The sequence below is a fragment of the Prosopis cineraria genome, unplaced genomic scaffold (assembly GCF_029017545.1).
Source record: "Prosopis cineraria cultivar Desert tree isolate PC_DT_omini unplaced genomic scaffold, ASM2901754v1 PC6, whole genome shotgun sequence".
Taxonomy (NCBI): Eukaryota; Viridiplantae; Streptophyta; class Magnoliopsida; order Fabales; family Fabaceae; genus Prosopis; species Prosopis cineraria.
The window spans coordinates 11,206,766-11,219,894 of NW_026555337.1; the positions used below are offsets into that span (position 1 = coordinate 11,206,766).

At 27.9% G+C, this 13,129-nt stretch overlaps 1 protein-coding gene across 1 annotated transcript; it reads right to left on the minus strand.

Annotated features, from left to right (window-relative positions):
* Positions 1-7,574: 7,574 nt before the first annotated feature.
* Positions 7,575-7,904, minus strand: LOC129313864 (TPD1 protein homolog 1-like). Its single transcript, XM_054957262.1, has one exon. It carries the CDS (start codon positions 7,902-7,904, stop codon positions 7,575-7,577), a length of 330 nt encoding a protein of 109 aa, XP_054813237.1.
* Between the last annotated feature and the right edge of the window lie 5,225 nt (positions 7,905-13,129).

Sequence of the window (13,129 nt, forward strand, 5' to 3'; positions counted from 1 at the left end):
ATTTCTAATACAAAATGCTCATGTGGAACTTTAGTTATATTTTATTTGTAAAAAGCTCTCATAAAATCTTTTAGTAATATTTTTAAATAATATGATTATTACTATTATTTTACTAAAAATATGATTAATATTATTATTCAAATACTATTTCTTATTTAAAATAATTTTAAAAAATAAATTAAATTTATAATAAAAATAATATAAAAAATAAATTTTTTATTTATTTTATCAAAATAAATAAAAATTTTATTTTCTGTTCATTATAATTATTAGATTTAGAAATTTATAAAATTATTTTTGAAAACAAAATATTTGTTTGCTCAACTTAAAATGAGGATTTGGTTTGAATTTCTTTTTAAACACGTACGGGACCGTTTGTTATCAGAAATGTTCCCATAAGTTATAATTTTTTCAAAAATAAAAAAGAACAACTTATGGTAGTGTTCCGGAAAATAAACACTTCCATAAGTACTTAACATACAGCAGCTTCTCATCCAAAACGCTCCCATATATTGTTCTTTTTTATTTTAGAATTGTTTTAAGCATTTACAAGAGCATTTTCATTTTCATTTTAAGACGCTTGCATATAGTTAACATACCTATATTTGAAAAACGCTTCCTATGTTTTGCCTCATGCTTTTAGAGCCTTTTTTTTTTTTTTTCCTTTTCAATATAGGCACTCTAATAACCTTTTTTCTGTAGCAGTGAAGCATGAAAAATATATAATGAAAGAAATGTAATAATGGACATGGACTTAAGTCACAACAGTAGAGTGAATTGGCTTGACTAAGGCTGTTCATATAACCAGGTTGCTTGGGATGCTCGCCCTTGCCAATAAAATTTCACCCAGCTTGTCCTAAAACAATGTAGCCCAAAAGGATTTGGAGATATCCAAGTCAAGCTAATTAACATTCAGGCCAGGCTGTGCGGCAAGCAAGGCGTGCTGCCCTGCCCATTTGGCCTTTCTCATACGAAACACACACACACACACAATATCTTTATTTTTTTTATATATCAAAGTTTAATGTTAAATCGTGTGTTTAGTTAGTGAAATGAGGGAGGACTTCAAAGAAATTGAATAATCCTTGGCTCCTCTAATTGAAATTATGGTTTTATTAAAAAATATATATATATATATATATATATAAATCACATTTTTTGAAGTTCTTGTTACATATAAAACTTCATTATGCTTACTTCTTTTTTTTTCCCTCTCATTTTACAAGTAGATTTCTTTTTTATTTCTTTTTAATTCATGGCATATTGATTTATAATTGTCTTTTGTATTTTTTTCAGATGCTTTTTCCCCCATATATTTACTAAGTTTGATTTAGTGAAGTTTTCTTAACATATAATGGGCATGGCAGCTTGATGCTATCTAGCTCAAAATGCTAGAGCATCTCACGGGTAAGACTAGACAACGGCTTGCAAAATACAGCTTGTTCATATTTCAGGCTAGGTATTGGTCAAGGGAGATAGTAGTGTTGTGGATTATTTGAGTTGTCATTGTCTTGGCTTCTGGAAAGAACGCAAGGCATGTAACATTTGAAGAACAAATATATGCATCATGAAAGCCCTTCACCACTAACAAATAGCAGTGTTTGTATTGTCCATTCGTTTGGTCAACTTATCTGATGATCCCTTTGATGTGAATATCTTTCTCTCTCGTCACATTTGCTAGAGTGGCCAACACCATGATAACCTGCAATAAACTCTAATCTCTTAGATATATCCATCATCAACATAACATGGGTGTATGTGTGTAATGACATTAATTTTCACCTTCCATGGAAGTCTTGTTGGCCATGTCAAGCAGTGACATTTCTAAGATGAAACAAACCAACAAGTTAGTCATGCATGAATGTATCAATGAAGCCGCGTACAGAAAGATAATTTAATGGCTTTCATTATTAAAGTAGCACAGACCAGTGAGCAGCATGGTTTTGAGCAGCCCAAAAACTCATGGCCATCATCACGATAACGTAACCTTTCTCTTGACAGATGAGACACGATTGATCTGGATCTTTATGCTAAAAGGAGTGGCTCTCTCTTTGGTTTGAAAGCAAATAATGTTTCAGGTTTGAAAGCAATCCCTACTTAACGATGCCTTTTGAATGATGACCACCTTAGTCCTCATTGCACTAAAATTGTACGTAAAAGGGTCATCGGAGTTTTTCTAGCCTGTTTGGATTCAGCCAAAAATTGACTATTGAGTCAAAATAATCAATCTTTACAAAATTTATCCAGACAACAACCAAAGTTAATAATTAATTATTAAGCCAAAATCATATTTTGAAGTAAGTTCTGAAAAGTTGCTTATAAATTCAATTTTACTGTTAAATAATATATTTTACTTATTAAATAAAGTTTAACAAATTTAATAATATTAAATATAACTTTGTCAATAATTTAATTTTGAAAAGTAATGTTTTTTATAATAATTTGTACAGCTAAAATCAATTTCAATATCCAAACAGATTGTGTTATAACATAATCATTTATAATTAAAATTAATCATATTAATCAATTATTTTCATAATTAATTATATCTAACTGAAATTCAAACGAGCCTGGATCACCAACACAAAATGAGATGTCTGTCACTAAAATTGTAAAGGTGATGAATTGCACTGAAATGATTTTTCATCAATGTAAAAGGGTCATCAGAGTTTTCATCATCCTTTTCTATAATTTATTTTTAAATATCATCATCATCATCATCATCGTTATCATTTACAAATCTTCATACACAATTTACAAGTCATACATATTTTAACAACATTTAATATTAAAATATTTATTAACTTTTATTTTAACAAGATTTTAAGATGCGCATTTCTAAAAAAGGAAAAAAAAATAGTTCTTTAACCCTACGATAATAAGCTAGACCAGATGATCAATGGGGCCCACACGTAATTCATGTAGGCAAATAATTGTGAAATTAATGAATTTTTTTAACGCAAGGATATAATTATTCTTTAAAAAATGGTTTAGGAAAAACATTACTTCATTGATCAATACATGATTCTCAACATTGAGAGACAAAAATTCAAAGAGAAAAATTGCTCTTCAGCCCTTCTCAGTAATCTTGCCTCCTTTAAGCCCAAAGACTACACACTGTCAACTTGATAATGTCTTTCTCCCACAGACTCAATTTATTTTTGATTAAAAAGTTTGAACGCACGATTTTCATGTGTGTGCTTGTCTATGTTCTTCTGATTTCATCATCACGACAACAATCTTTTTGATTTTGGAGGTATTCAAAAGGAATATAAACAAAACAGCCATGGATTATGCTCCTCCCAAATGAATGAATGGGAATTTACATAATCAGGACTTGATGCATATTTAGTTTTTTTTAATCATTAAATGGCTGATTGAAGCAAATCTGCAAGGTCTTTCCAAAAGAAGCCACTTACATTTACCCACATAAATCGGATACTGTTTTCAAAGTCTCTAGCTGCAAATTTGATCTAGTGGGATTCAATATTTTTTATTTTTTAAAATCCAAATATTATGCCACGTAATGACAAAATAAATGCAACTCATGATAAAAATCAAAAGTACAAAGGGTGGTCCAAAATGTAATCAGGGCCCAAAACTACTATTATGTAAAGCAACAAAAAGGCCTAGTTGAATAAAGGTTTCGGTTGTTTCTATGTATCTTACAAAACAGACATAGAATCAAAAAGGCCAGCCAGTTCGAGCTAGATGATCCAAAATGAAGAGAAATAAAATCAGGCCCACAATTTAATTAAACAGAAGCCCAGAATCATGCTTAAATTATCAATAACCCAAAAACTTTCTTGCCTATCCAACAACATAATCTTTGTAATTATATTATATCATTAAAAAAAAATAGCAAGAGTGAAACTGGAGATGTGATCAATGTTGAAGGTAACAAGAATGGAGATTTAAATCGAAAGCAATCTTTATTCAACAATACTCTTTGAATGATGAGCACCTTGGTGCTTATTGCACTAAAATTGCATGCAAAAATGTTGTCAAAGTTTTCATCAACACAAAATGAAATGTTTGCTGCTAAAATTGCACTACAATTGTAAAGATGATGAAAATTACGACGACCCTTTTGCGTTGATGAAAACTCATATTAGTGCAATTCATCACTTTTACAATGTTAGTGCAATTTTATTTATAGTACTTCATGTATGCAAAGTAACTTCTAAATTTTAAACTATACGAATGTGCTTGATTTGAACAAAGCAACAAGTAAGAGATTATTAATTAATATTGAATAAAGATGCAAAATTAGTTATCAACTTTTTTTCGAGGAATATCTAATAACTTATATAATAAAGTGATATAAAATAAATCATAGACTTACAAAAACATTGCATCGGGTGCCTTTTATTAATCTTGATCAAACAGTTGTTTGTTGACCAATTCTTTGACTGGAAAAAAGAGCTAGCATGCCACGTGTGTCCACTCATTGTGTTATACTTCTTCAAATGGACTTGCTTGCTAGCCTTTTCTTCTACCACGACCCCCACTCTCTCCCTCTCCTTCCTTGCTTCCCACCTTATAGTATATGCAAGTGTTGGAATACATGAGGCTAGATATAATGTGGTGGAGGACGCTAAATTTGAGCTTAAGCTTATAGTGAGAACCCTTCCTGAGAGTAAATAGGATTCGACCACTTTAGTTTTCAGCCACAGGTAGCAGAGTAACAAGTTCACTAAAATCATCGAACAAGATTCCAATGGAATGGAATCTCACTTCAAGATCCATTTAGCCTAGTCATCAATAAGGAATGTAACTTAAAACAAGACCACCACTATAAGTGCTGTGGAGCATAAAGAATAAACAAAATTCTCAAACAAACTATCTAATTCACTCTCCAAGCAACCCAATAACTTCTCCTTCCCACCTCCTCAGGCTCTCATCTTCCTACAAACCCCAATTACTCTCTCAAATTGATGCTTGATAGCATAAATGTAAAGCTTTTAGAAAACCCAAATAAACATATGGAAATGGAGAAGGGAGAAAATGCAAAAAAGATCATCCTGTCAAGTTCAATTTGGTCTTTAAGAGAAACAAGAGCAGCAGGAATAAAGGCATTAACTACCCAACGAATTTTATGATGATTGGCTTCTTCTTCCCTTTAATTTGGATTTTCAAGCATTTTTGGTCTTGTTTTGGGAGGCCCTAAGGATGGACCATGACCCCCCACTCTCTCCCCCTGTCCCTCCTCGCTTCCCTTTTCTTAATTAGACTCAATTTTTATGCAAGTCTGAGTCTTTCCTACACCATGCTTCTTTCCCTTCATTTTATTTTGTTGTAAAATATTTCATTGACCAATGACAATGTATCTAAATGGACATTCTATTATTAATAAATGAATTTTAGTTGTTATTTATGGACCTTTTGTTATAAATTTCAAATGGATTACTTGTAAATTTCATCTCGTCGATTTCAAGTAGGACATAGTTGTTGATTTAATGAAAACAAGTTATTTATGAATCTTTTGTTGCTTCTAATACAAATTTTTCTACAATAGATATATATGTTCTAGTGCAGATATTATTTATAAAATTTATGTTGTTATTTATAGAGTTTACATTATTGTGCAAACTTTATAATTAACTTGTGTAGATATTTATGTATATCATATAGACAAACATTGTGTTATAAATATATAAATCTTTCGATGTTATTTGTAGATGTTTCGTTGTGAATTAGTTAATTACAGTTCTCAATAAATTAGATCATAGAGAGGACGGCTTTTACATCTCATTTTGCAGTGGCATTTCATGGAACTTCAACTTTTCATTTTTTGATAATCAAAATATTGGATTATGTGTTGTGAAAACATGAACATTATTTTATTAATATTAGATATTCAGTTGTGAATTTAGTTATAAATTATCCAAATATGATATATTTATTCGTGAAAATTTAATCAAAACATATTGTTAATATATGTAGATGTTTATGTGTGCCATATAAAAAGACTTTGTGTTGTTAATATGTGAAATTTGTCATGTTATTTGAAAATTTTTAACTTAACCAGACAAGCCATGTGAAATAAATGGACATTATATTATTAATAAATGAATCTTGTCATATTATATACGGACTTTCTGTTGTTCATAAACCTGGAAAACTTTTACAAATGTTCAACTTAATAACATGAACCATGTAAAAGAAATGAACATTGTGTTGTTAATAAATGAATACTTTCATGTGATATACGGACTTTTTGTTGTTCATAAATTTGAGAAATGTTTTCAAATGTTTAGCTTAATCATATAAACCATTTGAAATAGATGAATATTGTATTGTTAATTAATGGACTTTATCATTTTATGTACAGACTTTCTGTTTTAATAAATCTAAAAAAATTTTTGTTAAGTCTAGTCAACTGATAAATTGGACATGCATGGACTTTTAGTTGAGAATTTATTAACATTGTGTTGTGCATAGCAATATTGTAATGTATATTATCTACTTAACTTATATTTTGTTAAGCCTAATCTATTGATAAACTGAACACGCATGAACTTTCAGTTGAAAATATATGAAGATTGTATTGTGTATAGTAAATATTGTATTGTACATTCTTTGCCTAACTCGTATATTTGGTTAAACTTAGCTTACTGATAAACTTAACAGCATGAACTTTTACTTGAAAATATATAAACATTATGTTGTGCATAGTGAATATTGTGTTATACATTATTTGCCTAACTTGTACTTTGTATTAAATTTATTGATAAATTGGATGCGCATGAACTTTCAGTTGAGAATATATAAATATTATGCTGTGTATAGTGAATATGGTTGTACATTGTTTGCCTAACTTATATATTATATTAAGTTTGCTGATAAACTGGACGCCCGTGAACTTTCAATTAACAATATATAAACATTGTGTTATGTGTAATGAACATTATATTGTACATTATCGTGCAAGTTGTGTTTTCAAAATATAAGGGCAAAATTATATTTTTAATCTTAAAAAAATTGTAACAAGGACCCTTGAACCTCCAGTACAATATCAAAATTTTTCAGACTCAAAGTAAAATAATTTGTCTTTTTAAGGCCATTAGTGTAATTCCTAAAAAAAAAAAAATATTGCAAACTCAACCTCAAAAAGCAAAACCTAAAAATACTATCCCAAAACAATTTTATCTGAAATATTTTCCATGGGAGCTTATATGTGTATGGGGAAATTATAAAAAAACCTCAAGTTTAACCAACTTATTTATAAGTCATACGTATATTGATATATGCTGAACTACTTACAAATCTTGAGAAACTTGGGTGTCCCCCAACGCATGTAAAATGTCAAAGATATCCTTACTCTCCCTTAACCAAACTTTGATCAATCTCATAATTAAATCATTTTGTTGGTTTTTTTTTAAAGTATAATAGTCATATTGGGAAAAATGTTAATACTATTTCGACGGTGAGAAGAGGAATTTACTCTAGAACCCAAATGCTTAAATCAAGCTATAAATATATGACAACATTTTATCATTTCTTAATTCTCATTTATTTAAACCATTAACAAAGTTCCGATCATCTAAAACATTTTATAAATAGATTGCGAATCAGGGTGCACAGTCTACGGATAAAACAAGAAGATCGAACATTTCACGATGAGCATATTCAAAGGTGACAACATTTCCAGTCCCAATAGGAAGACCATTATTGACAAGGCAATCGTTGGTACCCACACTTCTGAATATGTTAGGAGGAATAGGGATTTCTGATGTGAAAGACTCACAATTAAGATGCAGATCCAGTATTCTGCAATTTGTTGGGCAATTGTTTGTTATTGTGACTGTGAATATTGGAGTTCCACTTGGCAATGTTCCTGTGGGGCCTCTTGTATTTTCATTTACAAAATCAGTCCTGCATTCCTCATTTTTGGCTTCCATCGTCACTTCACCAATCCTTCCACCTTTAAAAAACAAAAATAAAATGAAATGAATTTAAAAATAAAATAAAAATAAGACGATTAAAAAAAATGATGAACCACATTTGTAAGGAAAAGTGATAATTTAATTGAAAGGATTATGAATCATGATTTATAAAATTTTTAGAGGGTGTGATGATTCTCACACTTACAGTATATGTTAATAAATTTTATTACACTTACCATGAGAGAAAAAGGTGATTTAATTTATTATTTGTATTAATTTTTTAATTTATTTTTTTAATAACCAAACGGGATCTTAGGTTTGTTTTGATATAAATAATAAAAAATTTATTAACGGAAAATCATATTTTGAAATAGGTATTAGGTAATAATAAACATATGATATATAATACAAATAATACTCTATCCGTTTAAAAATATAAGGTATTTTTTAAAAAGTTGAATGTTCAAAAATATAAAATATTTTTAATTTTTTGAGGTATAATCCTTGCCTTTTTTTTAAAAGTACTCTTATTAATAATGACTTTATATTTATTATAGGGTGTTTAATAGGAATAAATATAAAAAGATAGGATTAGTTAAAAAGTAGATATCTACTTTATCAGAGAGTAAAATTCAATTAAAATGCCTTATATTTTTAAACGAATTGAGTATTACATTTTTTTTCTGTTTCTTTTCAAAAGTGACCTAAGTTATCTCACCTTGCATGCACGAACACCAATTTATTTGTATCAACAAAATTTTGCAGTATAAATAAAGTAAAAAGGATATTACATTAATAAAGAGTCAATTATACATTGATAAGAGATCAGTGGCTAGGCTATCAAATAACTACCTTCATCCCTTATTATACGTCCCAATTTTTCAAAATGCACATTCTAAACAAGTATTAATTAAAATCTATGCGATGCGTAATAATTTATTTTTTCTTTCCATTCCTACCCTCAATTAAATGCTACAATGTATTGAATATCTAAGGATAGGAAATGTAATTTAGAACTTCTATTTCATATATTTTTGAACATATACTTTAATTACACATAGAAGTCTATGCTAAGACATATACTTAGGGACAAAATAAATATGAAAGTTGAGATGTATTCTGTTCATTATTATATGATACTTTAATTGAATTATATTCTTAATGAGTTAATTAATTATTTTTAAAATTCAACACTCTTTTTATGCTTATTCTTATTTAATAAGATATTTTAATTAAAAAAATTATTAATTACACCTCTTAATTGAGGGCTTTTTTGAAAAATATTATTAATTACATGTTGAAAAAAATCAAAATGTTTTGTATTCTTAAATATGATACTGAAAGGAGTAGAGTGGGTCATCACTCATTACTTCACGGCATTCAAAGGTTGAATTAGTTGGATTTGGCTTTGCCAATCAGTTCCACAAAAATAGGACTTGATCCATTTTAAATAAGGTTCTCTTGGTTCAATAGTTTGGGCTTGTTTGAATGAAGCTTCAATGTTTCAATGGTTACATATATATACATAAAATAGTCGGCTGGACTGATATTTTTTATTATATTAATTAAAATAAAATAGCACTAATTTATTGTTGTAACACACCAATTTTTTTTAAATAATTTAACTCAATCATAGTTAGGTTACAGCAACTCAACATATTTTATATCAATAATTTTAATATAAAAATATTTTATAATTAGTTTTAACTCGCACAATATAACATTTCAGCTAAATTTTTACTTCCCACATGTCATTAGGCTAAATCACATTTGTTCATCCTTATACTCCCAACAAATAAACTAAATCACATTTGTTCATCCTTATACTCCCAACAAGTAAAATAACTAATTTAGTCAATTTTCAAAACAAGCCAGTTATTTGGCCTCATAATCATGCCATTTTAACCAATTCAAAGTAAACCAAATATTAAAATTATAGTCATCCAAAGTGTACCAAAAATAGAAATAGTTTGAAAGGCATGATTACATTTATATATTCATATAATTGTCAATAAACAAAAAGCCCTAATATTGGCAATATAAAATATTATAAATCATAAATCAAATACCCAAAAGAGACAGTGGATCTATGCCACTGAGCCTCTGGGACTCCTCCACGTGTTACTCATGGCTCTTCTCCTGAAAATTATTAACCACATAATGAGACTCAAAAGTCCTAGTAACCAAAGCTAATTTATGATAGTGTATACAAACAGTTAAGTGTGTGCTTATTAAGTGAGAATTAAAAATAATATGATTCTAATAAATATAAAAAATATTACAATACACATAAACAACCATCCTTATATCCCTCTATTAACCTCGAGCCGTAGCCCTCACTCGGTGCTAAATTACCCGGCCAAAGGTAAATTAGCCCGAGCCCTTACAAGCCACCTATTGAGCTCCAATAGGGGTGTACCACATGGTACATAAATACAACAATAATAGCAAGTCTCCCAACATCTCCCACAATAATCAAACAAATTCATAATAATATTGCACAATTATACAATATTACAAAATTTATAATTTTCTCAATAATCACCCAATTAACATGAAGTAACACTAATCACAAATTAAAAGCATGGTTACCTCGTGGCTTTTTCAATAAATTATTTCTTATAAATTTCTCTCTCACTACAATCTTCACCGACAACACAATCTACAAATAATATATTATTTATAAATATTAGTTTCAATTATTGAAACTAATAAAATAATTCTAATAATAGAATTAAAAATATAACATAATTTCTAATCTCAATCTTAATACAAATCTAGAGTTAATACTATTAAGTAAAATTTTAACTCCTCTTTTACTCATCTAAACACTAATAATCTTTTACTCATCAATCACTAATAATCTAATTAACTCCTAAACTAATTTCTATTATCAAAATTTTCTTTTTATTTCATAAATTCGCACCTAAAATATTTAAAAATTAAAAATTGAGTCTCAAGCTTAGAATCATGATCCCATAGCCATAATAATTCATTTTTCATCCCAAATAATCATCTAAACCTCAATAATTCAACATATATTTTCAAATTTAATAAAAATATAGTCTAAAATTTGATCCTTAAGCCATAAATTCAAAGATCATCAACAAATTTATACTCTAGAATATTTATTATACTACTAACAACTTCAAAAACTATATTTATTCAACATAAATTCATCGCTCTTCCAGATCCTAAATTTTCTACCACCACAAAATCAAAAACCAAAGAGGAAGGATGGCTAAGAATAAAATTTAGATAACTTACTTAGTCTTAAAAAGCTTGAAATCACACCCTAAATATCCTATTAAAAACTCTTACCTTAAAAATTCAGATCTCCCGCACCGGCGAACTTGCTTTCACAGACGCTCTCTCTGTCTGCACACGAAAGAGAAAGGAAATGAAGGAAAAATGAGAAGAGAACGGTGGTTTTTAAAAACGAATGTGGGTCTCACAATTTTTTTATTATTTTTCTCTTTCCTCTCTCTTCTTTCTTTTTATTATTATTATTATATATACATACTCATTGCATCGGGAGAGCGCCGAACGTTCACTTCTTCTTCCCCCTTTTTTTTTATTCATACATTTTCTCTTTTTTTATAATAATAATAATAATTTAATAATTTTTTTTAATTAATTAATTAATTTTTAAAAAAATTTTAATTTAGAATTATATCCTAAGTTAGATTTAATAATCATCTTCTACTAATTTGCTTACCTTTAAATATTTTTTAAAATTTCTATTAACCCGAATTAACTATTAAAATTTAAATTAGAATGTTACAATTGTTATCTTTTGCATGATTATTTTTAATGATCGCTGATGATTAATGATGATAGTTATAATTAAAGATAATTTATAATAATAAAATGTAATGTAATTTAAAAATAAAAATGAAAACAATTCTAAAATTTTCTATTTTTAAAAACAAAAAAATTAGAACAATTTTAAAAACGGAGATCAAAAAGTCCCAAAGTTTCTAACATATAAATGGTATAATAACCTGTTTAAAAATTATTATATATAACATTGACATTGATAACTAACAAAAATTTGCCCTTAGCAGAAATACTTGCCTCCTAACCATGAAGCAGCGACCGTCATTTCTGATCAAAACAAACGAACAACTTTGTCAATAAGTGAAGCAAATAATTAATTCTACTTCGCTTCTTCTCTCTTTTTATATTTAATTTGATGAAAAGGAACAACACGTAACAAAATACTCCCTCCATCTCATTCTGTAAAACTTTTTTTTTTTTGGATAAAAATGTGAATATCAATTAAGTCAAATAATTTCTTAAAAATTGTAAATTTTGATAAATATCCTCCATCTAATAATAAGGGAGGGAGGGAGGGAAAGTGATAATTAATGAAAGGAAAGATTAATTTGCAGACTCTAATAGTTTTGCTCAATTTTAAATTAGGTTCCTATAATTTATTTATTTTAATCAAAACCTTATAGTTTGATCTATTATATATAATAACCCTTGAAGAATAAAATCAAAAAAACTCTTAGAGTTTACAGAAAATTTAATTTAATAATTTTAGGCAAAATAAAAAATGATTTAATACACCATTTACTTTTTTAATTAATTTTTTATGAAAATTATATATGTATAAAATATTTAGAAGACAATCTAATCATATAAATTTTGAGTGCTAAAAATTAACTAATTAATTCTAAAATTATATAATTATTTAATAAAAATATAAAAGTTATTATTTTGTGTTTTCAAAAGGAAAAGTTTAAGAATTTTAATAATTAAGGATTAAAAATTATAAATACTTAATTCAAAATTGAACAAAACTGCAAGGATCTGTAAATATATTTTTCTTAAATGATAATGGGAAATAATGTTGGAATAAGTTTCATTAATGAATCATAATTTTTTTAAAAATATTTAATAATATAAATCATTAAATCACTGCTAAATATATCTTATAACATGGGACTGATGTAGCATAATAAAATACTAGATGAGTGAATAATGTTGGTGGCACAAACCGGTGAGAAGAAGCATTAGCAACCCAAAATACATGGCAATGACAGAAACTTTGTTATTGAAAGACATGATCACTCTATGCTCAAAACAAATCTCTGTTACAAGTTCCCTTATAAAGCTCTCTCTTTTTGGTCTCTTTGTGATGAGTGTTGATGAATTAAAGAAACATATGGTTTGGGAATATTATATATACTACAAGGTGTAGTGCCATATTATTTATTGCAAGTGATTTTTTA

What these genes read in the sequence shown, in the direction of transcription:
- LOC129313864 (XM_054957262.1), bottom strand. Translation starts at nt 7,904, where the DNA reads ATGGAAGCCAAAAATGAGGAATGCAGGACTGATTTTGTAAATGAAAAT.